The sequence below is a fragment of the Nipponia nippon genome, unplaced genomic scaffold, assembly GCF_047370975.1.
Source record: "Nipponia nippon isolate SJK-2023a ecotype South Korea unplaced genomic scaffold, ASM4737097v1 scaffold_15, whole genome shotgun sequence".
In the NCBI taxonomy this organism is placed as follows: Eukaryota; Metazoa; Chordata; class Aves; order Pelecaniformes; family Threskiornithidae; genus Nipponia; species Nipponia nippon.
This window is the reverse complement of record NW_028262331.1, coordinates 8,312,858-8,339,054: the sequence shown is the minus strand read 5'-3', so window position 1 is coordinate 8,339,054 and position 26,197 is coordinate 8,312,858. Positions and strand designations below refer to the sequence as shown.

Genomic DNA, 26,197 nt, shown 5'->3' with positions numbered 1-26,197 from the left:
CACTCAAACCATTCCACTTGACATTTCCGCCTCAATCACAGAGTGACACACTTCTAGCTACAGAGGTGGTATCACAGAGCACCTATTTCAATCACTTGGGTTTCTCCCACAGGAAATTGCTGGGAGAAGCAGAGGCCTGAACTGATACCTCTGAACAGCTTAACTTTCCAGAGAGTATAGATTATCCATATTATAGATATTCCTAGAAGGGATGAGCCAAATATGCCAAGAGTATGCACATCTGTTAACCATTCCCCTCACTTCATTTCATAAAAACCAGTACTCAAAATATCACATGGTATTGAGCTATCTGGTACAAAACATTGAGATTGCTCTACAAAGAAATCGTTTTACACAGATCTGTGTAAGTCTTTTCCACATATTTTTCCAGTAGTTCTGGACTACTTATGATGAAGTTGTTGTGTGGATAAGCACACAATTCCTTCAGTTATTTTCATCAAGCATGCTGACCTTCTGACCTTCCTAAAAAAAGAATCAGAGTCTCCAAATTAAACAAACACTGCTATTTTATTTTAAAAGCTTTCATCAGCTTTTCCAGTTGCTGTAGAGATCTTTATAGAATTACTGTAAGAGATGCCACGACATAACTAATGCTAGTTTCAAATGGCAATTTGGAAAACCAGTTCCTCAAATGAGGAAAGCCCAGACTGTGCCAAGACTGTATTGGACTAAACAGTTAAAAGTAAAATTCTTTACTATTGATTTATAGCAACAACACACAGAAGAAATGGATGGACAAGGACACCCCAGAGAGGAAACATTTGCCCCGACCAGGGTGGAGGAAGAGATGCCTAGAACCAAAGGACAAGTTTATACATAAATTAAAAGCAGCAGTTCACAACTACTAATAGAAACACACACAAACATGTGCTTCTGCTTCTTTTGCCCCAAAACAGCTTTAATTTTCTTTCAAGTTTAAATTTATTGCAGAAGATGCCAACAATGGACAACTACACACCCAAAAAGCACAGTCACCGATCTCAAAATTTTCTGCATGCAAGATTTAACACACACATACACAAAAAAAACCCAACATACAAACCAACCCATCGTCTAAGCTTTAAATTACTTTGGATTTTAAAAGCTGATTTGGGAACAGCTATTAAACTTGTTCCAGCTAACCTAGTTTTTATTCATTTCATTATTTATTGCTAGGCAACATAGACCGTATCAAACCACATTAGAACCATGAGAAGAAGTCCTTCCAATTTAGATCAAAAATTCTCTTCTCGCCCTCCTCCCCCTCAACGTGGGGGCCACATGTGTTCTTTTAACACCAGTGTTCCCAGACACAACCTTCTTTCTGACCAGGAGCTGACATTTCAAACTCTCTTCTTAACATCTCCCATAAGATGTAATTTATCCAAACCTCATGTGGTGCCTGTAAATAGCTCTCCAGATCCTGCTTGCTCAAAGAATGAGTCTTATTTAGTATTTACAATCAGAATTAGTCCCAGTCACTATACTGGCAAGTCCAGAGTAGGTATCTCTTCACACAGGCATCCTTTTCTTCCTTTCTAGAAGACTCCAGCTTCTTTTCCAACATCCCTATTATCTGTGGTCTGTATACGAGTACCAGTACACAAGAGACTACCTACTACCTTTAGTCTTTCGTCATCAGGAAGTTTTGAAGAACTCCAAAAAGGCAGGAAAACAAGAAAGAGAGCAGAGATCCAGGTTCCCAAATAAACCATAAACAGAGTGCTCTTAATTAAATGTTTCTTCTAGCATGAAGCTTAAATAAACTCTACAACTTCTTTAATAAAGCAAAATAAAACATCCTACCTTTTGTTTATAGGTTTTTCATCTTTCTCATAAGGCTTCACAAACCATTTCCCAATGCGTACAAAATTCCGATTCATTAAACACCTCTCCAACAGGTTGTGAACGGCTTTGAAAAGTAGAGTGCGACATTCATAAGAAAGTCCATTCTCCCAAACACCATCTTCCTCTTCTATAAGGCAAAGGGAAAAAATACATTAGCATTGAATTCCGTCCTATTATTTCATGCACATATCACAATATCCTTTTCTCTCCCACAAGCTTTTAAGACATTCACAGCGTAACATGCAACCAAAAAAAGCCTGTACCATTCAGATAACAACTCTACTCACTTTATAATAGTATAACTGCTAAAAGTAATCAGCTATAAAAATATCTCGTCTCCCACAAGCAAAAAAAGATTCAACAGCTATTTGTACACAAAAGGAAACAACTAGCACCAGCACCTTATGTATTTCAGCCTGCAAGATCACTGTATACTGATCTGTCTGCAAGGTGGGTCATGTTTTGTGTAGTCTGAATTACTTAGCCTGAAGAGTTAGCTGACAGCTATGCTTAAAAATAAATTGCCTGAAGCCAATCTTTTAATATATCCTAGTGTCTTTAGCTATCATTGACTGAGGAAAGCTGGGCATAAATCTGATCGATCAACTGACCCTTAATGTTCATAGAGGAAGGGGGGGGGGGGGGGGGGAAACAAACACCCAGATTCAGAAAACTGGTAAGAGCAACCTGATTCTCCCCAGAAGACTCTCACAACTACAATTTTTCTTTTTAATTCAAAATAAAAATGAAAGATATTTAAGCAGGCTAGTCCTGCTTTCTGATCTATACATAGAACAGAAGAGGAAAACAGCAAGCAGAAAGACATAGCCCAGTTCATACCGATAGGATTCTGAAGTGAAACACTGAGATCTTATGTGCCTCACAAATCACACACAGTCATGGAATCCAACTTACACAAGCCAAGTTGATTTGCCAAATCGTAAAGCAAGATTCCTTACAAGAGGCTGTAATCTCTTCAACCACTCCAGCGCATAACCAGGGTCTGAACATAGTCTACAGGCCCTAGAAGTATATGCCCTGGTCCAAAGGATTACAATGGCATTACAATTACATCACACGAGTAAAATGAGGGACATTTAAAAGATCCTGTGTATCTCTCAGTGTATGTGTGAAATCATTCATTCCCAGCAACACACTAATATGGAGGATAATACAAGAAAACTCGAGATCTTGTCCTTAAATTACTGGCAATCAGGTCTTATCTTTATGCCTACAATTCCTTGTATATCATGTTTTACGTATTTCCCTAAGGATCTGCTACTGGTCTCCTTGGACTAACCTAGCATAGTTATCCTTATAACGCCATTGCTTGTATACCCCAGGTAGCAGCAGAGACTAGAAGACTGTCTGACATAGATAAGGAGACATATTTTTACTTCAGTCTCTGGATAGTCATGGAATAATTTAGGTTGAAAGGGACCTGTGGAGGTCATCTGCTCCAACCCCCACTCAGAGTTCTAAGTTAGGACAGGTTGCTCATATCTCACATTCATTGCCCCTCACGCCTTCTCTGCACACCTCCAAGAAGCGAGGGTTTAGATTTACTTTTGCACAACAGGTCTTAAAACAGCAACCTGTCTGTTCACCTCTCCTTCAGAGGATTGATTCAAATAGCTTTCCACTGGTTGGCTCGATGGTCAGAAAACCTCAGTAATACAGCCAAGTCCTTGCATTTTAAATCTCCCTTTGAAATAAGCCCCTTCACCTTTATCTGGAAGCCACTTACAAGCTTAAAAGGTTGCAGTAGTATTAACTAAAGTCTCAATATCCTTAAATTAGAGAGCATGTAGAAAACCAGACACCTAAGAGGTTTATTTAGAAAAAGACACTTACAGATTATTACAATAAACAATGACAATATACAATAGGCAAAGATGACAGAGAAAGGAGTTTCAGGATACTATTGCAACCAGAAGGTGGTGGCTGTATTTGTATATTGCTAGATCCCACACAAATGAAAGTACATTTCCACTCAAGATCAGTATTGTGAGTTAAAGAAACTTACTCCCAGTATCCTTCTCTGAGGGATGGAAGAAGAGTAAACAGACCTGCCCCATAATTTATAAATTAAGAGGTGCACACCATCACAGATGAATCATTACATGAAATAATTTTCTGGTAAAGACAATGAAAAGCAAGGAACCGCATTTCTTAAATATGAGACCTCACCATGAGTTTCCCACCCCATCACCCTATTCCAGTTTTGAAGTTCAGCAAAAACTTGTTTTTAAAAACCATGAAGCTAAAAGATAATATAGCAACTCACTAAAGAAACATCGTACAAGAAGCCTGTAACAAAAAGCAACAAAGGTCCAAAGTCAAAGGGAATAAAATGTTTGTGCCAAGAGGACACATTTTTCCCCAGCTCAGAGATTTGTAGCCGTACACAAACACGCAGCCCTATCCTCCAGGCAGCTTTGCTGTTCAGCACATACTGCTCAACTGGTGGCAAACAAGCAGCTCAATAGAGCAAACATTAACTACAAAGCTTAATGATATTGGACTTTAACTGCACAATAAACTCCACACCATTTCAAAGGTTAAAGAGTTGGTTTCTATATGGCTCTTGTAATTTAAAAAAAATCATTCTAAGAACATCCCCTGCATCAATTACCTATTATAAGAGGAAATAAAAAGAGCTATTTTCAGCCTTTATGCCTAATTTTGTTTTGACATATTACTGTATCAATGAGAAGAAAGATGCTGAAATCGCAAAGATACTGAAGTGTAATTCAAAGCTTGTATTTCGATGGTCATACTACGGACACAAAGGAGAGGTTTCAATTTTCTGAAGACACTACAAAGTGCTAAGTATTTCATTTAACATTAATAGTTGTGCTGACAACCAAGTAATGAACAAAAGTTAACATGCAAGAACTTGCCACAAGATTGTAATTCTTAAGAGCTCTCCTAGCCGTCTTAGTTTACTGCTGAAACAGAGAGCTCTTAGATGAGCACATTATGTGGGGAAAGTGTAAGGCATTAGATGGAAATTACAATTAAAACTCTAATATCTAAAAAGACAGCATGCCGTAAGCATGCCTACTGATCAGGAATAACGTCTGGTACCCAAAATAAGACCACCTGTTCAAACTGAAGTGCATCTTGCTATAGAAAGGGAAGGTTAAATAAGATGACAGTTAAAGATACCCTCATTTCAGAACATTATTCAAATTCATGCAAAAAAATAGCAGTAAGTGTTCTGTGTCTTTCTGAAGTCTGTTTAGTCATTCCCCCCTCCCCCTTTTTCAGAGTGGTGGATGGAAGGAGAGAAATATGACATCTGCTCACATCTCCCAGCTATTTTTCTTCTTCATTCAAATTGTTGTTTCTCAACATGAGAAAAATCCTCCTACTTAACAGAAATTGTATGAAGTAAACCATTGTTAAAAAGAGAGGAAAAGGACGAGGCAGTTTTGTCTTCTTTTTTAAACACAATAACTTCAAATGTTCAATCTGATAGCGATAATAAACCAAAATAAGTTGCTGACTCATTTTAAGAAGGTGTTAAGCCACAATTTCACTTCAGACAAGTGTTATCCACAAAAGTGCTCTGGCAACCTGAAGGTTACAAATATTTTGGTTTTGATTTGTCCTTTTAGCTGTCCAAACCACTCAGCTCCTCTGTGACACACTTTTATGTCAATCCATTAAACAAATAAATATTCATATCATCCCACAATAACTAATTTTGTTCCCTCCCTCTTTACAGCGCTTATTAAGCAGAGAGTTTCCCTTAAATGAAGCTAAAAATTATCAGGAAATGAAGAATTAGTGGAAACAACATCCAGGAAAAAGCAGTTTTCATACTACACATAAATAACACCAGTAAGCATCAACTCTTGAAAAGGCTGAATATGTTTACCGTACCATTAAAAATATCTTCCTAATGCTCAGTGAGCCTCTAAAATAAACTACGCAAAGAAACAAGCCACAGTCATGCCTCCACTTTGGACTGCAATTCCCCCCCCCCCCAATTACTTCAATTACACAGAGGAAAAATCCATTCCTTAGTATCACGACTGAGACACGTCTTCTAGAAGTATTACTTACCTTCCTAGGCTTCCTTTCTGTCATCAATTGACAGCATGCCCGTTATAGAAATAGACTGATGCAAAACTGGTTTATACAATCAAACCCCCTATATAAGCTTCAGATTACAAGGGAAGTATAATAAGCTAAGTAGTGCGAAATTGCTGCTGTACACAATATTGTAATAATATGATTGAAACACTTCAAGTTTTCTATTTAAAACACAGATTTTAAATTCAAGTACTTTAAGATTAAAGAAAATTGCTCAAAGCAAGAATTATCCAGTTAACCTACTGAAAAATAATTTTGAGGGCCTCTATCCCGTATGAAATAAGTGAGAAGCAACAGATTTTGTGTGAAAAAAGGGACTGGCTACAATTCAAAAACGCCAACTTAAGAATCCCAGTAAGACAACTTAAGTTTGTTTCTAGTAGAGTTGTATCTGTTATCTACATTTACTGAAAAGAGTCTAGACATAAGACTCTAGATATCCAAACTAGTTGGAAAATTTCATCAACTGAGAAGCAAGCCAAACATGACCTACTGTCCAAAATACCATACTCAAAATATTCAGCACCATTACAAGTTAGTTTTTGTAGTGCTAGTCCTTTACCAGCATCACATATATAGGTTTTATGCCTTCTCTATCCAGCAGAATGTTTTTGTAAATATTAAAAATTTAGAAGTATTACCTTTTGTAAGTGTGTAGCTACGCTTGTTTGTAAGGATAACAAGGTAACAGCTTTCCTTCACTATTTGTTGGGTGTAAGTTTGGCTGGGCTGGTCTGCAGGGCCACAGGAAAAGCTGAAAAACTTTCTAGCTAAATGTTCCAATATCCTCCTTCACACCATCTTTGAGTAATTCCATATGCAGATATATTTTACTTATATTGTTAAATCTTACCCTTAGTGCCCATGGAGTCATTACTCTTATTTATACAGGTATATTATGCATGTGACATTGTACATACAACCAACATAATTTGATGCAAAATCCTCATTTACTGTAACAAAGTATTTTTCACCTTACTCCACAGATACTCCACACGCATGTTGGTCAGGAGAAAAAAGGAAAAAAGTTGACCTGGTACTCACACCAAGTCACAGAAGTTTTACGGAGACTGCCTCAGTAATATGTGCATAACGCTTCTCGGCAGTTTTGCTTAAGCGGACACATCTCTAACATGGAGGACTGAAGAAACGCTACAGCACCAATGCGCCATGCAGCAAGGAACATTCATAACACCTGCTTATTACATACACAGGCACATACATATCCACCACAGACCAGTTACTTAGGCTCACCGTACTGAGATTTCAGAAAGCACCTTTTTTTTGTTTTTGTAGGAGTTAAATGGTCTTAGGAAGCAAATGTTATTAAAAAAATGCAAGCCACTAGCTGAACTATTTTCAAAGCTCGCTTTGCCAACTACTTGCAACTGGCAGGCTTTTTTGCAGAACCCTCGGCCTGATAACTGGCTCATACTCTGGTTTCCATTGTGTTAAAAGTAATGAGACACTCAGTGCTGACATCAGCACAAACCAACCAATTCACAGATTTGTTTGGAGACAAGAATTTGATCTATAATGCACATATATTGAGAACTACACAACACACAGAAGTCTCTGCTGCCGTGACTGTTGCTGGTTTTACCACGCAGTATCAACAGACAAGTATACAGAGCTTTCTCCTTTTTCTTTAAAGCTCTCCCACAAGTCCAGCAAGGAGCCAAGCCAAGCCTTATTTTTATACATTTATCCCTCGCAGAAGCATGAGGAAGACTGTTCTGCAAACAAGAACTGATTAACTTGATATACGACAGGTACAAGGAAAACTCTAACTTTTAAAGTAAATTAACAAGATTTAATAGACACCAGAACAAAAAAGATGCATCTTAGAGCTCACCATTTAAAAGATGCAATTTCAAGGTCAAAGGCATATAAAAGCATTCCCCTATCCAAGCATTAATCAAATCGTAACCATTTCCTTGGGACTATGTCTTGTACATAATTCATATCCAACTGTTCTCAGGTTTGAAACCATCTACTGCCAATTTAAAAAAATCCAAGTGTATAGGTAACCACTTTAAAACAAGAAAGAACCTATCTGGTAAAATAACTGCTGATCAGACCAGCAAGAGACCGTTGCCTTCTGAAATCTGAAGAGACGTCCTACTTTAAGGTTTGAGTTGCAGGAATTACTATAATCAAGCCTCACTGCCACAACAAAAACATAACCTTTGAGGATGTTAGAGAATAAAATAACATTTCACTAACTTCTGTCTGCCTCCAGCTATGTTGGGGTAGAAACAGACTTACGGGGTTTTTTTGGTATTACATACAGTAAGTAGCTTCCTAGGGAAGGAAAAAAAACATGATTGAGTGAAGTCAATATTACTGATCAATCAGCATCTCTGAACAAGTCTCCTTTTGACATGGCCCCAGGCAACAACAAACCCTGACCATCAACAAGACAGTTATCCAAGGCTTGATAGGAGAATTCAGATATAGCCAGTAGCAGGCATTCAAACTTATCTCCAGGGCAAAGACTGAACCTCTAGAATGTACAGGCTGAAGAAATTTTTTTTTTTTTTAATCTGATATGCATAGATGTACACCCACAAAACTGTACGTTCCCTCTTGAAGCGATCTTGGGAAGGCACTCTGTAGAGGACAAAAGGATTCCTGAAGGCTGCCATATTTCAGATCCCTGAGGGCTGATACCCAAGATGCGTTCCAGACACTGAATGTCCATTGTTCATTGAAACTACAAATCACCAAAAAAAAGTCAAAAACTGTCAAAATACCGACGTTTCCTTAACAGGCATAGTTTCATACCAAAGGAAGCCAAAATCAAAAAAGTTATTAATATTACCCTGGCACGTTTCTAACTACAGCTCATTCAAGGCCCACTTCCCCAAGAGAAGGCTGTCTGTAGGCAATAAAGGACGCGCCAGCAGCAACAGACTGCTCTCAGCCCCTCTCTTCCTCCCTCGCCCCATTCTTCAGGACAATTCTTCACCTACCGAGTAGAAAAGTTCTAAATGAGGCAGCACCTTAACCTTCAGCAGCAAATAATTTCCAACCAATTTTGCAGGTAACAAGCCTCTGCCAGGAAGTAATTTATCTTTCCCATTGAAAATGTAACAAGCAATCATTGGGAGAACAGGGCAACGTGAATTACTAGGAGAAATTATCCACCAATGAAAAAAATCCATTAGGTCTATGACAAAGATCGGATAACATTGTTTGGGTTCAACCATAATTCTTTCTTGTATGAGGTTCACATCAAGATTTTGTGCAACGGGAAAGAGAAAAAGTGCAGGTGCAGGCACTCCTCAGCCATTTCCTCCACAATCTAGCTGATTAATATCTTTATCAACTTCTGGTCGGAAGAGCCAAGCAGACTAACACACTCGAAGAGATTATAATGCCTCCTTTTAATTAAAAGGAGACAAAAACATGCCTGCAAAAACCAAGGCGTCAGATACCTCTACACACAGACATATTGAGTGATAGTCATATCTCATGAGTGATAAGCATTTATTTAGAAAAATATCTAACAGCAAGATATGTAGAATAGCCTCTCTACCAAAGTGCAGGCATCCACAGGTGACCTGAACAAAGAAAATACCCAAAACAATTGCAAAGACATAGCTGGGAGACTCTAATCTTCCACTTTCTCTGCCTTATACCCTAAGAGAGGTTAAGAGTTGGTAAGTACCTAGGATGATACGTGCTTATCTACCTGCGCAAAAGTGTAATTCCGTAAAAGCGTAACTACACACTGATCTAAAAGTTCAGCTACAAAACACCACTATTTTCAAAAGGTACCACTATACTAAATCACTAGTAGACAGATTCAAGAGAGAATGCAAAGAAAGTTGCTCAAACAAATGATTTTGATGGCCAGGTAGTGCAGAAATGCACTCTCCAAATGGCTTAGCTTTTATTTGATCTTCCACTCAAAAAACAACGTGACATATTTGTCTCAATTTAATCCCACCAGCCAACAGCATACAAAATTTACATAGATACTTTCGCACAAGTGTTGGTCTTTGCTCATGGCAGGCCCAGGCCAAAAATAGCATTTAGTCTAAGTTACATCTCAGTCATACAAAGGATGTTCCCTGCAGGTCAAGACTGAGGTTATTCATAGGGCAAAATAAGGAAGCCTTAAATGCACTAAAGTATCAAGCAACCTACAACAGAAGTGCCATTGAAGATGCACAGTTTCTAGTTCCAGGACAGATGGGAATGTGAACAGCATCCCAATCTTTGAAGTCAATTATTCAAAGAAATAAACGTCATTTTAGTGCGTCAATTGTTTTTCAGATCATATTATTTTTGTATGAAAATTCCACACATTATTAAATTGTTTCAAGTCAACTTCCTCAGTGGCACTTCAAACCCATCTTTGTTCTTCAGCTATCCACAAACACAGACAGCATTAACAATTTCTGGTTACCAAGTCACCAAACCTTGGTCTCATTTTACACCTAAGTTATCTCAATCCTGTCCATTATTTGAAAGGAAACTGGAGTGATGTGACTTTGGTTTTTTTTCTAGAATCAGCGTAGTCTCCCCACTAGACTTACACAGATAGTTTAAAAAGCTAATTTCGTCACCTTACTGATAAGCAACTGGAAAGCCATCTACTTTGGGAACCGAGATCAACAAGTAAACATTTTCAAAACATATGTCAAATTTGAAGTGCAACATTATTGAGAAATACAAATATTGTCAGTCTTTCAAAAGTCTAAGTTTGAAAGCAGGTACAGCTTCAAAGCACTGGGAAAGGGGGAGAGAGAAATCATAAAAATACAAGGTTTAGAGATTCTTGCATGAAAACAGAGAGCTAGTTTCAGATGCCTTCTTTTGAGGGCTTCTCACCAATAATTTGACTTCTAATCAAAACAACTCCATAGGGTCCGAGAGTTGCCTAGATCTGTGCAATTCTTATTACATAATAAAATGGGATTTACCATTTGAATTTGAAAGTTCTAATTGCCCAACAAAAGGGATCTTATCAAAACGCATTTAAGACATCACTTCTGAATCACAGGCACAGCTTTAGGCACAGCTTTCTTGTGAAGAAGCCGCCAAAATTCATAGGCCTTTTTTTTTCCAAAGAAACAAGTGGGGAGCAAAAACTTGTTTCTTGAAAATCCAGCAGTCCAAGACCACCTAAACACAGACAGCAGCTGTTTGATCACTGCACTGCCGTAATAATTTGGCTTTTCTGAGAGCTCTTTCCACTACCACCATAAACTCAAAGGTGCAGATTGTAGCAATAAATTTATCTTATCTATAGGCAACAGTTCATCTAGTACAGATTTTTCCAAGGGCTGGCAGAAGGCAGCCCTGAGTAACAGCGTCCTTTCACTGACCAAAAGAAGGTATTTATTTCCTCCTACCTGAGAGATCATGATGAATAAGGTCAGCAAAGTTGGGGTCATCACCCCACCAAAATATCCATAGCTCCCTGCGTCCAGGTCTCTGGTCTCGGCGCCAAACACTGAGTACATCCGCCTTCAGACAGCGGCTGAAGCTGCTCAAAATAGGGTCCTCTTCCGTGACCGGAAAGAGAATTGGGGCAGATGTTGGACCCTGCCATACATATCGCTTCCATTTAATCCCAGTTAGATCAGCCTAAGGGAAGGAAAAGAACAACTGTCAGACACTGGGGTAGGTACATCCCCAACAGAAACATCCTGCTGTAACAAGATGATGGCACAGGAAGAGGCAGGTGGAAGGATGAAAGGAAGGATTAATCCAATAAAATTTAACAGACACCATACTTGTAAGTTTTGTGTACCTTAGAAGATAAACTGGAAATAATCAGGCACCCTGTTTTAAAATCTCCTTTAATAACTGCAGTAAAGAAAGAGCTGATCATTTTCACTGCAGTTTTAAGATTACAGAGAGAAAAGTCAGATTTGATTTAAAATAAAAAAGTGAAAGACAAGCGAATAACGTAATTGTTTGCAGACTGCAACTGTCCAATCTGCTAAACACTTGCTTTAGCAAAGAACCTTTTCAATCCAAGATTACTCTAAGGAAATAGGTACTATAGTAAATCTAACTCAAGCATACATTCTTCCAGTCATCTACTACTTTGGAAAATTTCACAAGTTTCTCAATTGAAAAAAAAAAAAAACAAAAAAAACAAAAAACCAAAAAAAAAACAAAACCTCTCTCTCTCACACAGGAAGCCTCTCAAGTACACTTACTTTACCAAGAGCTATCACACTTTTCATTTCTCACACCACATTTTAAGAAATTAAATCCTGTTTTTATCATTAACTTATGTATCAGTCTTGCATCCACATTGATTATGATCCACTAAATGCCCTTCTAGGCAAAAATTCAGTTGACTTTATAAAGTAAAAGAGTTACTAGTATATGTAGTGGGAGATAGACAATTCCTGGATTATCTACAATGCACTACCATACCAAGTTTTAGCATTAAGTTTTTTCACATGAGGAGAGTCACCCTAAGGCACGTAGGGCAGGCATTGCCCCTGGGTTCTCTTTGGGAAGGGAGAACAAGGTAGGCTGGCATTTGCTACGAAGTCACTGATTTTTTTTTTCTTCCCAATATGACAACACACAAAAGATTACTGCAACATTTAAACCTAACATGGCAGCCTTCCTACCTTCAGAAGGAGAAGCAGTGTGGACGAAAGGTAGGGAGTCTGCAACAGTTGATACTTTAGAAAGACTTTAAGATTTAAAAATGCACTGCTAATAGGGAGCTGCAGGCCTGATGCAGGCTGCAGACATGTTCAGGCTGCCCAGATTCCCCTGCATCCAAAAAATATTAGTACCACAGCCTGGCACAGGTTTTTACTTATAACAATCTCTAGAATAATAAATACCAGGCAGTCAGCTAAGATTAGCTAATTTGCATTAAAAAGCAGATGAAACAGCTCAGCACAGCCACCAAAAACTGCATCCCAGTTCAGTTAAATGAAATTTACTTTGGGAGCTACCACAATCAACAATTTGAACGATTTCACACTTGGGTTTAAAAAGACTACAAAATGGTGCACAACAAAACATAAGATACCACCGCTTCACAGGGCGCGCATCACCAAAAGCAGACCTCCAGAATAAAAACAAGCAGTAAAAGAGATCACTTTAAAAAGCAAGGAAGAAGGGAGGTTTCGGCTCAGATTCCCCTGGGATGTCAGGAGCGGGGAGAGAAAAGAGTTCCCCGAGGTGTGGGGCTGGAAGAAGAAGGAGCAGCAGATCTCCTTACCTCCTGCGAGAAATACCACGTTCAGAAGCAGAGATAGGAAGATAGGGAGAAAGGAGGAAAAGTTGCAGGCGAGGAAAGCGAAGGAAAAGGCGAGTTGCGGGGAGGATACTATCCAGGAAGAAAGCGGAGGGAGGGGCAAGGCTAGACAGACAGCGATGGAGGGGGAACCAGAGGGGCATGGGAGAGTTGGCTGGCTCCAGGCAGGGCCTACTCTGAGGACTCATCCAACAGAAGCTATGCTAAAAATGGCTGCTTTGCTTCCACTACCCCTTCCTCCCCTCCCCCAAACCTCCTCTCTCTTTCACTCTATGTCTGTCGTGCGTGTGTCTGCCGGTGGCCGACACTTACCAGGCAGAAGAGGTTGGAATGGCAATCCTCCAGGCTGGCCCCGTTCGGCACGAAGCAGGAACTCATCCTCACAGCCACAACCCACACGCCATTATCCCACAGCCTCCGACAAGAAAGAAAGAGACAGACAGAGAGAGAGAGGGAGAGAGAGAGAGACAGACACCGAGAGGGAAAGGGGGGAGGGGGGACTATGCACACGCACAAATAATAATACAATTAAATAAGGGATTTACATACAGACACACACGCACGCGAAATAGTGGCAGGATAAATAACCCAGGAGGAGAGTGGTATCGGAGAGGGGGGTAAAAAAAATATATTAAAAAAAATTTAAAAAAAAAAAAAAAGAGAAACTCGGAACGTTTTCTCTTCTTCTGGATATCAAACGGGGGGGTAAAGCCACCGTGCAAGGGGAGAACAGAGAGAGGGAGGTGGTAAGTAATCCAACGACGGGAGATTAAGATCAAAATCCTCCCTGTTCCTCTTGTCTTCTCATTCGCATAAGGAGGGGAGGGAGAGGAGGTAAGGTGAAGGGGTAATTGATCCAACAAGAGAATAAAAATGGGGTAATTAATCCAGGGGGGGCTAGGGGTAAAAATCAGTTGACATCCCTCCTTCCTCTCTTCTCAGATGCCAAGCAAGAGAAGCAGGAAAAAATAAATAATCCAGTGGGGGCAATTAATCCAGAAGCCTCCCTCCTCTTCCTCCTGTTTCTTTAGTCATCAGATGAGAAAGGGGCAAATCGTGGAATGACTGGGAAGGATTGGCCGTGGGAGAGAGAGAAAAATCCAGGCTCGTCTCTTCGGAGTCCGAGGGCAACAGGGTGGGGGGGTCAGATTCTTCTCCCCTGCTCCAAAAATATTCCAAATAAATTAAAATTTAAAATCATAAAAACAAACTTCAGGGGCCAGAAGCAAGGCGAGTCTGAAGAATTCGTAAAGGCAGGACAAGAAAAATTTCCTGGGGTGTACCCCAAAAAAACATCTGCGGGGGCAGGAGAGGGGGGAAGGTATTCCTTGAGCGAGAAAGGCCGCAAAAGTCTCCTTAGCAGCCCAGCGGGGGATTAAATTCCCCTGTGGAAACCCCCCCCTCCCCAAAAAGAAATACTCTTCGCAGAGAGGGCGAAACCAAAATATCCTCCGTTGGGTAAAAATCCTTCCGTGGGGAAAGGAGGGAGGGGGAGAGGGGTGGCAGGAGGAAATTGCGGGCGACCCTCGAAGTCTCTTCGGGGAAGGATGGAGGAGTCTCCCAGAGGCCGATCCCCAGTCTTTTCTGGGGAGGAGGAAGGGGTAAATCGCAGTGTCTTCAGGGAGGCTCGCCCCCCCCAGCTGTCCTCGGGGCCGAGGGAGCCCCACAAAGTCCACACGGCTGGGCGGGTCTCTTCAGGGGAGCCCGGACCCCGCCAAGTTACCGCCGAGAGCCGGAGGAAGGGGGGGATCCGGGGCAGGGAGGGCCCCCTCCACCGCGCCAAACCCCGCAAGACCCCTCCGAGCGGGGGGGGGGGGGGGGGAAGTGAGGCGGGGAGGGACCAGCCCCGCTGCGAGGCTGGTGCCTTAAAAAAATAAAGAAAAAAAAAAAGAGGGGAAAAAAAGGGGGGTGGGGGAGAAAAATATAAAATGATAGTCTTCAAACGGAGCGGTCTCTTCTGCGGGGGGAGGGGAGCGAGCCCCGAGACCCCCCCCGGCGGGGCGGGGGCCCCCGCTCTCCTCAGGTGAGGGGGCTCCGGGAGGGCCGGCGGCTGCCGCGGGAAGGCTCCGCGCCGCCCCGCTGCGGCGTCCCCGCGGGGGCAGTGGGCGGAGGGCCCCCTCGGGAGGGCGGGGAGGCGGCGGCCGAGCCCCGGGCTCTCCTCAGCCGGAAGGGCCGCGGGGGAAGGGGTCGGAGCCCCACAATTCCCGGCCCCGCCGCCGTGCGCCGAGACAGAGGGACGCGGCGGCCGTTGCTGCTGCTGCTGGCGGAGTCGGTGCCCCGAAGCCCCCGCCGGCGGGTCTCCTCCTCGCTTCCCCTCAGCGGTGCCTCTGTCGGCGGCTGCCCGGCCGCGGCATCCTGCTCAGCCGACTCCCCCTCAGCGAGTCTCCCCCATGTCGCGTCGCGGCCGGGGCGGGGAGGGGGAGGGGGGATTCTTCTCCCGTTTAATTCCGAGCCCCTTTTTCTTTAATGGCGGCCACAGGGACGAGAGTCGGGGCCCCCCTGCCGCGCTCTCATTGGCCGGCGCGCCGTCACGTGGGCCTGCACCGCGATGGCCGCCGTCGCGGCTGGGGGAAGGAGGGCGCAGCGGTGCCGCGCGGCCGCCAGGCGCGACCTGGGCGCTGGAGAGCCGCGCGCCTTCCTCGTTGGGAGGCCGCCATCTAGCGGCCGCGGCGGGCCGTGGCGCAGCGGGTTACGCCGCAGGTTTGGGCGGCAGCGGCAGCGGGGGTAGGCGGGTTCGAGTCCCGCTTCCCCGGCTGGGCCCCGCCGCCGGGCCCGGAGCTCGCCGTCCCTCTGGTGCCGCCGGGAGGCATCACCTCACGCCGTGGCCCGGCACCCCCCCGGTGCGGGCCGGCCGGGGGCCAAAGTCCGGGCACAGCCTGTCCGGGCACTAGCGAAGAGACCTCTTGCCCTGGCTCCTCTGCCGCAAACTCCACCTCTTGGCAGAGGTTTCCCGGGATCCGTGCTCAATGCTGCGCTGGCGCTTTGCACCGCGGAGCAAATTCCATACTAAGGCTGTCGGAGCCTTTTTAAAAAGATATGCAAGTATTCAGAAGGCTTGCATTAAATATTAATGCAAGCATTAATGCTTTTGCTAGTCCCACGGCCGTCATATCTGCTGGAGCAGAACGGTGCTCCCAAATTCAGTTTTTTTCATGCATACATATTGTGCGGTTTGTGAGGATGAAGTAGGTGATTTCTCTGTTACTACATGCACAGATTTGCAGAAGGACTTTGAGATTATTCAGAATTAAGACGCTACAGTGACAGTGAAAGCTATTTTTAAGAGATATTTGGAAAGTATATGCATCTTGTTAAGCCTCACATATTACATATTCATTTCCTAGGCAATGGTTTGCACGTAGAATGTAAAATTTTACATTACTATACACAAAATTTTTTGACTACAAACTCAAAGTGAAAATACAAACCAGAGTAAAGTGCCTGCGGTAAAAGGAAGACTCGAATGCCTCAGCTAACGTGACATTCACATTAAAATATGATACGTTCATGCAACAGCAGCATATTGCATCACAACTATGCAACATGATGATGTTTCAAAGGCCCTGCAAATTATTTCAGGACTCAGGAACAAGACAAGCGGCAACCTTCTGCAAATGTCTTGATAGAGTAGGAGGAAAGAAGGACACTCTATAAATAAATTTATATGATAAGTTAAAAAAAAAAGTGAGGCGAGATATTTTCACCAAGAGAAACTTTGAAGATTTACTCACACTAAGACTATTTTTGTATGCCAGTGTAGGCAAGCAAGGTTCTTCTTTTTATCTAAATAGAAGCAGAGTATTTTTAACGCAGGAGATTCATTCCCTCACTGCTCGTCGAAACGCAGCAGCTGGGGACGGAGCCGGGATGCGGGGGGAGGGCGCGTGGAACCAAACCCCTTTCCAAGCGGAACAGATGGTTTTCTCACTGGTGACTGCAGACGAGGACCGCGGCACGAGCAGGATTCGCTCTGCGCCGGCGCTCGGCACCCACTCCTCCGCGCTGCCGTGGGGGCCGAGGGGCGCGCGAAGGCCCTCCGAAGCCTCAGCACGCCGCTTGGGTCGTTAGAGCGATTATCTCGCTGCGCAGAGAGATGTTATTAAGTCACACCTCCCGAAGGAGAAATCCAGCGCTTTGAAGGAAATAAAAGAAAGCAGCTTTCGGCATTAGTAGACAAGAACTGGTACGGTTTTCCCTCTAAGAGGAAAAGGTATCCTGTGGTAAAACTGGGATTTGGTAGAGGGAACGGAAATCCAGTAGAATGACTCAGTGTGGGCTTGACGCGCAGCAAATGTGCTCTTGCGTTTCCCCATTGATTTCAGGATGACACCAAATTTTCACTAGCTGAGAATCCATTTCTTGTGCCTGAAACAGCACAGCTCAACGTGGGGAAGAGAGGATTAATCTAGTGTCTGTCGCAGGGTTTGGCACTGATTCACTTCACAGTTTTGAGGAACCCAGCTTCTGCGTCTCAGTTTACTTCTTTGTAAAATGCATTTTGAGATTCGGTTCATCAGTACTTGCATATTAGTCACAATAAATACTTATATAGGACCCCAGCACAGTCAAGTCCAGAACGTAATTTTTCCAAGAAACATAAAGGATAAAGAATTAATAAAATATTGATAAAAGAGGAAAGAAAACTAACACATCAACAAGAGGTTTTTTTAAGAGTCATTCCCTTCCTACTTTGTATCTGAATTACAGAACCTATAAGCCACCAGCTTTCCCAGTTACACCTACAGCACTCAATAACAGTAAAACACACAGGATAACAGGCATATCCCTGCTTGGCAAATTTTGGACCTGAGACTTCGCTTGCCCTTTGCATACTGTACGTGCTGTTTGGGAAATAAAGCCTCCTTAAAAATGGGGAGGAGGCAGATTAAAAAAAAAAAAACAACATTGTGGAAAACATGCTATTGAAAATATGCTTTCTATTTTCTAGATAGGTTCTTAGATAGTTCTCATCTCTGCAACTTCCAGAAGTGCATTAAGCTGCATAATTAGCATCTGTCACATGTAGCCGTTCCCTTCCCTCTTCCTCTCCCTAGAGGGAAACCGCATGAAGAAATTTTAATATAAATTTTAGTATATACACTGTGCAGTGCATTCATATTAGGAAAGATAGTCAAGTAAGGTTCTGCTCAATCTTAGGTTCATCTTTGTGTAATATAAACTTCACCGGTTTAAAAAAATGCTACTGATCCGATTTAAAAATTAACTAGTCTTTTGGAAAGACAACGGGGGCGGGGGCGGGATGATCCCCGTTGCATCAGACTTAAACCAATGGCATCGTTAGGAACTGGGCGGTTAATGCCAGGCTCTCGGCCTGGTATCCCGTCCTTACGCTCTCCCATACTCACACGGAAACGTCTAGCCAAAAGCAGTACAGGAGAGATGATCTTCCCCTTTAGTCAAAAGCATTTATTTTGACAGCAATAATGATATTTTGAAAAGCATCAAACCAAAAAGTAGGACCTTATACTGCTTATTCATTCAGATTAAAAGAGACTCCACTGTTGAATATAAAAAGGCAATGGACTACAGCATCTCCGAGTGAATCTCTGTAGATGAACTTAAAAGAAGATGCTACTTTTTAGAAGTAAAGACTAAAAAGAAAGAAATGCAGCTTAAGAACAACAGCAACATGAAAAACAATGACATTATTTAGCATTTCATTTCCATTCAGACTCTCTTCTGATTTTTCAAAGTATTTATTTTCTACTTAATTAGTTCAAAGAAAATTGAGATTATAGGATTGAACATATTGCCAACAACCTGAGGTATGAAGTGCAGACTGAATGCTTAAACTTCAGCTACAGAGGTGGTAATTATTGTAATTGGTCCATGTGAAGCAAATATATCACGTAGTACAGAGTTCAAACTCATGCCAGTCAGTCTCCAGTTGGCACCGACAGTTCTCTCAGGAGGATACAGAGGTCTCAGCAGGACTTATTATTGGCAACTGTTCAACAGTTCTCTCCTCCAAATGGTTTCAAGGGGATTTGGGTGGGAAGACAGATAATTTTTAACAAATTAAACTACCTAAAAATGGCTAGATGCCCAGAGCCACCTAGTCTGCATTAGTCACTACTACCAAACAATTTTAAAAAGAAGATTAAAAATATCATCGCTGCAAAGAAATGTCTATCCGGCTTGAACAAGATGATCAGATCACTGCAAAGTTACCCAAACACGTACTGTACACCATGCTACAAGTATGTATATAAATATGTCCAGAGTAAAAGCTATAGCAGAGTACTTACACAGCGTGTGTTTTTACACAGTGTATATTTCTCAGAAAACAACGAGCTCAAGTTACTGGAATCCAAGTATTCCTATAAGGGCATGCCATATAGTTTCAAGAAATTAGAAGACCACTTACTTTTTAATTAAAAGTGACAATAGCAAAGCCCCCATAGGAGATAAGATTAGGGGGACTGTTTATTTCCCATTAGTATTTATCTTACAGCATTTGTAAGGTGTCCATAATTGTGGTGTAAAACATAATTTAGATTTGCACCGAGAGTTTTCACAGGAGACTCTGCTCTGTGCCATATTGATGTTCAGCTCCTTTGTTTAGATTTTGCAAGAATGCTTTTTTCAAATGGTAAATATGTCATTTTTAGCAGAGGTCTCTAAGAGAAGATTTGAGTTTAATGCACAGCAATAAAAAGAGGAATATGAGAATTCTTGCTCTCTTTAGTGTCAGCTTTGGTTAAGATGTATGAATGCACATGAATAGTCTTGTCAGAATCTCTGGGGCTACCGACATTCAAGATCTAACATATTATTACTTCTGACCAGAATATTAGCTGCTATGCAGTAAGGAGAAGGGAAAGAGGAAGAGATAGGACCACTCCCTCATCAGACAGAAATTGTTATGTATTCCTCTGGTTGGAAATCTCTGGACAGAACTTTTCTGCTGTGAAAATACAATGCTTATTTTCTCCAATCTGAGATGAATGACTGGACATACTCTTTAAATCTGCAGCAGGAAAAACAAAACAAATCGTCATGTAACGCCTGACCTTTCACCTTTTACTCGTGGAAAGGATCCTAGTTAACTCATCGAAATAAAGACTGTACAACCAAGTATTACATCCTCATAAAGGATGCGTGTTTATCAGAAGAGAGGTTCTAGCATTTCTAGCTGCTGACTCTATTTTTTAACACTGAAAGGTTCTTTGAATTACTAGTTTCAGATAAAAATAAGCTAATTAAAGAATTTAGTTAAAATAAGATAATTTTAATTCACATGTCAGTATATATCAAGTCTCGATATCACTACAATGGAAAGGTTCATTCACCAGAAGCAAAAATCTTACAATGTGCTTCTGGCTGAGTTAAGAGAAAATATACTTCAGATTTTTTTGTTGTTGTCGTTAACAATTTGTTGCTAAATAAACTGAAATTATGCAAAAGCAATGAAATTAGTTTAATCAGCATGTTTGTCTTCTGAAATTTGAGATGAATGAGTACCTTTCATTTATAGTGCAATAAAAGAGAATATCCTGCACTTTGCAACTGAGACTACCTTTAGTCCACAGGCACGACTCACAACACGTCAGACAAAGAAACTGATTTGTTTGGTGCAATAAATGATAGCAGACCTTTACATGTTTGAAGTGCAACAGATGGTCTTCCAAGAAGAGCATAATGACTGGCAGACAGTACACTCCTTAGAGTGGCTTGCAATGTCTTCAACAATTACACAGAGAGTGTTTTGGGGGGAAGCCCTGTCATCTCCATGATTCTTCTGAGGTAAATAGCTGTGATTTCCCTGTTTAGATGCTAAAAAATTGTATCTTCTAAAACCCGACAAGCTCGCCAGTGAACTGGAAAAGGAAGCACCTTTGGCCCTCCCAAGACTATTCAAGATGAGGCTCCAGACATTTTGTCACCTGAGAAGAGAGATGTAAGTAGAAAAAAAGAATAGCATCAAGAGGAAACAACTCTGGGCACGTAACTGTAAAACCGTTAATCCACAGCCAAGTATTTCATGGAAATGTAATTTATGGAAAAAGGAAGGTTTAAAACAAGGTCCTTCAGACATTTAGGAGCTGGGAGGTCTACAGCTACAACATGCAGAGTATCTAGGAAAAAAACCCAAAAGACTAAATTACAGAGTAACCTCCTTCCTTTGGGAAACTGGTGACTTCCGAAGAATCCTCTTCAACATGAAACACTGTGGCTACAGTTCTTCAGGGCAGGGTGAAGTGAGCTTTTTTGAGGCTGTGACAGAGTCTTTCCATTTTCATAGACAAGCTATTCCACAAGCCAGCAATTAAGAGTTATAATAAACAAAAAGAGTAATGAAACGCTGATCTTTTAATACTGTAGATGTAGGTTAGAAAAAATTAATTTCTATCCTTCCTTCCCTCCCTTCCCCCTAATCCTAGAATTAGTCTTTTCTGTTATAAAATCTTCCCCACCGAACTCACCCTAAGTAAAATCTTACGTGGCTACATAAACACAACCAAAATGTGTCCTTTAACAATGTAACTTAAATGTTGATGGAATCATAACTGCATTACTCCCTCTCCAATTAGCAGCAGCATTCTTTATGTTTGCTTATGAAGCGTAAACTGTTCGCTTGTCACTACAAAGACCTTCTGTAGAGGACTTAAAAAAACAGCCACAGCAATTAAAATGACAACAACAGAGGTGGACTGGTCACATTATGACAGAAAATATCCAGCTGTTTCTTTCCAGCAAAAGGATACACCAACTATCTGAAAAACTATGACCAAATTTTGTCAGTCTACATAATGCCGATGGATATTCTGGCAAAAGTATGGATTTCCAAGAAAGGAACAGACTAACATAGAACTAAATCTAACCTCACAGACTGATTTTTTTTCCCCACCCAATTATCACTCATCCTTTTTACCCGTACAAATTTCCCTTTTTGCTAGAAGAACAGATACTCTATTCTGTAAGAAATTCTCTAAAATCTAAGAAAAATTGACTTGGTTTTTGTCATCCAAAATAAGCAAAGCAAAAAGTAAACTGATAGGATTAGGACAAGTAAATTAGATTTTAAACTTATTTACTTTAGTTGTGTTAAAAACATTCTAAGAGTTAATTAAGACCATAAGTCTCATTATACCCAGGCTATTACTTATAAAACACTAACCTCTGTTACAATCACATCTGTCTATGCTGCTGGTTCCTGCCTGTTCTGCTTCACAACAGTAATAACATGGGGAGTTACTTGTAATACATGTAGCGATTTTTAAAAATTATTTTAAACATACATTTAAATAATAAAAGAAGTCTGAAAGGTAAATGTTTCAGGTTAGCTTTTCCTAGTTAAGATTATAGGGACTGAACATCTGAAGCGATAAGGTAGGTTTGATTTCTAATACAGCAAGACAGACCGTGAGAAAATAACTGACACGTACAGAACCAGCCATTCAGGGAGAAAAAAAAAAACAAACCCTGTCTGTAGAATCCACCTACAGATATGTCCTTGGAGAAAAACTGATGAGAAAATTATCAGGAAGATTTTCATTGCTGTTTCTTTTCTGGAAGTTTTTGCCTCTCATAATGGCACAGACATGGCAAGTGATATGTATCAGAATTCACCCATGCATTATATTTTGCACATCAAATTAAGTTGATTATCCATGACTTTTTAGGCAAACACAGGAATGCAGAAAACATGTCAGCTGTTATATATAGAATATATGGGCATTTCACTCCTTACTTTACATTTAGAAAGAGCAGCAGATAATGAGCTCAACCATTATACTGAGAATAAATTCCATTTGCAAGTTCAGAAGTGTCTCTGGCTCCTTAGCTGTTTTGTGAACCAGAATTTAGAGGTAGCTCACAACATTTGTCTTCTGAGTCGTGTTTGTCTCCAGAGTAATTGCTATAAGTGGGCAAAAGCTTTAATATCTTCTTCTTTATACCTTCAGCCATAATGTTTTTCATAAGCTGAGAACTTACAGACTCAAAACAGTTACTGCAAAATACACAGGACAAGAAGGAAAAACAAAGATTAAGAAACCCAAAAAACTATCTTTTCCCTTCTCTAAATTCCTAGAATTCATCTTCAGATTTCACACCTGTAAATTAGGTAAAATATTTTCAGACTATAATATTACCCTTCTGTATGTTTCATCTGATATAATTGCTAGACAACAAGCATTGCCTTCTCGGGGAGTACGCTGCAGCGAATTTATTCACATCAGGAAAAACATTAGAAAGTGTCTGATTTTAAAGTTCACAGATTAGACACCAATGACAAACAACTTAGTGTGACAGCATAAGCAAGACACAACCTTTAACCATTCTGCAGTTTTGCGGACACACCAGTAATAAATCCTGAGCAATTAAAACAAAAAAAAAGGTATGTTTGAGCAATATCTCATAAATATAGTTATTCTTTGCAGATGTTTGCTGTTTAATACAATGGAAAGAATGTTTTTTTCCATCTGGCCAAGTGGTATCAGATACCATTTTTACAAAGACAATCAGCACAAGACTGTTCAGTCTCCAAAGGTAAATTCCTTGACATTAGGTTGATAAAAGTAATTTGATATTTTGTAATATATATGTTCCATACAATAATTACATTTTATTTTGTAGTTTACAAAAATATATTCACAAAAATACAGAAGCTTGTCGTGCATTCTTTATTTTCAAAAAATAACACTCATCCATGTAAACAGTCCAATTTAGATCACTGTTTGCTTGCATATGGAAATTACTGGATAAAGCAAATAGTATCTTATTGGAATATACTGGAAACACAGAAATCAGAATATCTTTTGTGACTTGTTTTGCAACCTCCTGGAAGTCATATGTATAACAGAGTGTGAAAGTAAAGCTTTACAATAACAAGCCGGAAAGTAATAACTGTACCTGTGCTATTGTCTTTGTTGGCTAATTCACTCATATTTGTCTTAGAAAGGACTGACTACCCATCACTAGGTCAGAAGGGAAAGCACTATAACAATGGCTTAATAAGACGTCCATTGTTCCTCCGAAGTCCCAAGCTTTTGTATGGTCAGGAAGCTAAAGCTTTGAGTCTCTCCTATTACTTCAATACTCAAAACAACCAGCTTTAGAAGGCATTAGGTACCAGAAATGCTATCTGCTTTCAAATACAATGGGCCATTCTGTTTGCAGAAGTCTTGTGGGACTCTACAGTGAAATAGAAAAGAGTCCAAATGTGGAAGACTTGAAAACTTCGCCCCAGAATAACTGCAAAATGTAAGTAAAGCATTAAGTTGCAACCGCAATGTAGGAGCAGAGATGGAGTTCTATCTGGAAGATGAATCAAATCCCTTTGTATGAAGTGAATGCCCAGTCCTTAATATCAGATTTTAAAAAATTAGAGTTCTGTGATCTGACCAGTATAAAACTGGGTTCTATTTGTCCATATATCAAAAGCTCTAGCACACTTAGTCAAAAAAGGTCTTCTTTAAATAAATAACTTTCTGGGAGATTGATTGCTGTTCATTAAGTGCTGGATATGGTCTGAATATTAGCATGTTTCACAAAAGTGTAACTTTGCCATGTAATTCCAATAAGGCTGCAGACCTTGTAGAACCTGTAGAGCAGAAAACTCGGGAGAACGCAGAACACGTCTTGTGCAGCAGAGACCTAAAAGATTCAGTGAAGAAACTGATGGGAAGTGCCCTTCCTCTAAATGCAGATACCTGCATAGCCACAGTAATTGCAGTGAAACAACCAAAAGGCCGTACAAATGACAAGACAACATGGCAGCCGTAGAGCAGGACATTCCACTGACATATAGAAACTGAAAACACAAACTCCTGGATTACAGCATCTGGAAGTACAACAGAGAATAAACCCCCACTTCCGTCAGGTAGAGCAGGAGCCTGTGTCAACAAGAATCACATGCTCGTATTATTGCTCAACAGGTGTACTTGAACTAGAGAGATAAACTACTTAAAAAATACAGGGAAGGTACGTGCAAACTGTTTTGCTTCTTGTGCCTCTTTCATTGTAGGAGAAGTACACACTAGCCAGGATTCAGAATACCTTATTCTGTACTAAGTGAAAAAAAAAATGAGCAAAAGAATCTTGTCAGTACACAGTCATCCAGTATATTACAAGAAGACAGGACAACCTTGATAAAGCACAAGCACAGATAAAACCAATGCATATATAAATTAGAATACAGTAAGTACACTTACCACTGAAAAAAAATTGTAAGTAAATCTCTCTCCTGAGGAAGGCTTTAAGACTATTTTCCTTTTTTCAAATCTACGTCACCAGTAGTCCTGTAAATGAATATTCTCTTGCAAATAAAGTGGTGGTCTTCACTTTTTGGCAACTGGAGTAAGAACTGCCTTACAAAAAAGATCCCGTAAGTAGGTTTTATTCCTGTGAGTAATCTCCTCGAAGAGTGAAGAGAAAACATGAGCTAAAATTACTTGCACAATCATGTTTCATAACTGTTCCTAGCCCAGTGGTATTGGTCGTTCCCTTTCACAAGTACAAAAACGCACAAACTTTTCTCCCTTTTTTACTAAGAGGAAAAAAAAAATCTGCTTATCCTTGGATACTTACAGAGTTCGAAGGAGCTCAAAACAATGGAGCACTGTGTGCCCCACTCATCACATAGGCTCTGAAAAAAAAAAGTATGGAAAAGAATGCACAAAGTATGTAATTACTGTTCCACAAGATAATTTCATTATTAATACATCCCCAAAGATAGCATGCACAGTACTGCAGTTTAATTAGATGATAACTGGAGGGGGTTTGAATTTATGAGGTAATAAATATATTTTGGACTAATAAACTCCAAGGCTGAAGTGTTTATTAATCTAGAATATAAAGATTATATAGTTGATAGGAGACAACCTCAGGTTGCACTGAGATGCCTAATTTTTCTCTATTTAAAAATTAATATTTTCCATCTTTTGGGAGCTAGATCAGAAAGCCAAGATTGCTGTGGATGGTACTGAACAATACATAGTCCAGCAGCTCTGTGTTCTCAAAGACAAAGAC

General features: G+C 40.7%; 1 protein-coding gene and 1 long non-coding RNA gene across 2 annotated transcripts in view; both read right to left on the bottom strand.

The window, feature by feature from the left end:
* The window catches only part of MED13 (mediator complex subunit 13), a 58,252-nt gene extending 44,437 nt beyond the window's left edge, over window positions 1–13,815 (bottom strand). The window contains exons 1-3 of the mRNA XM_009469414.2: window positions 13,514–13,815; window positions 11,319–11,553; window positions 1,807–1,975 (exon numbers count right to left, since the gene is read on the bottom strand). Of these exons, the coding sequence (XP_009467689.1) occupies window positions 1,807–1,975; window positions 11,319–11,553; window positions 13,514–13,579 (470 nt within the window). The 5' untranslated portion in view covers window positions 13,580–13,815. The remainder of the gene's footprint in view (window positions 1–1,806; window positions 1,976–11,318; window positions 11,554–13,513) is intronic.
* An 8,985-nt stretch (window positions 13,816–22,800) lies between these two features.
* On the bottom strand, window positions 22,801–25,797 carry LOC148056318 (uncharacterized). The gene is made up of 3 exons (XR_015703387.1): window positions 25,757–25,797; window positions 25,381–25,584; window positions 22,801–24,823 (listed from the first exon to the last, which is right to left on the bottom strand). It is a non-coding gene; the product is annotated as an uncharacterized LOC148056318 (long non-coding RNA).
* Window positions 25,798–26,197: the final 400 nt, after the last annotated feature.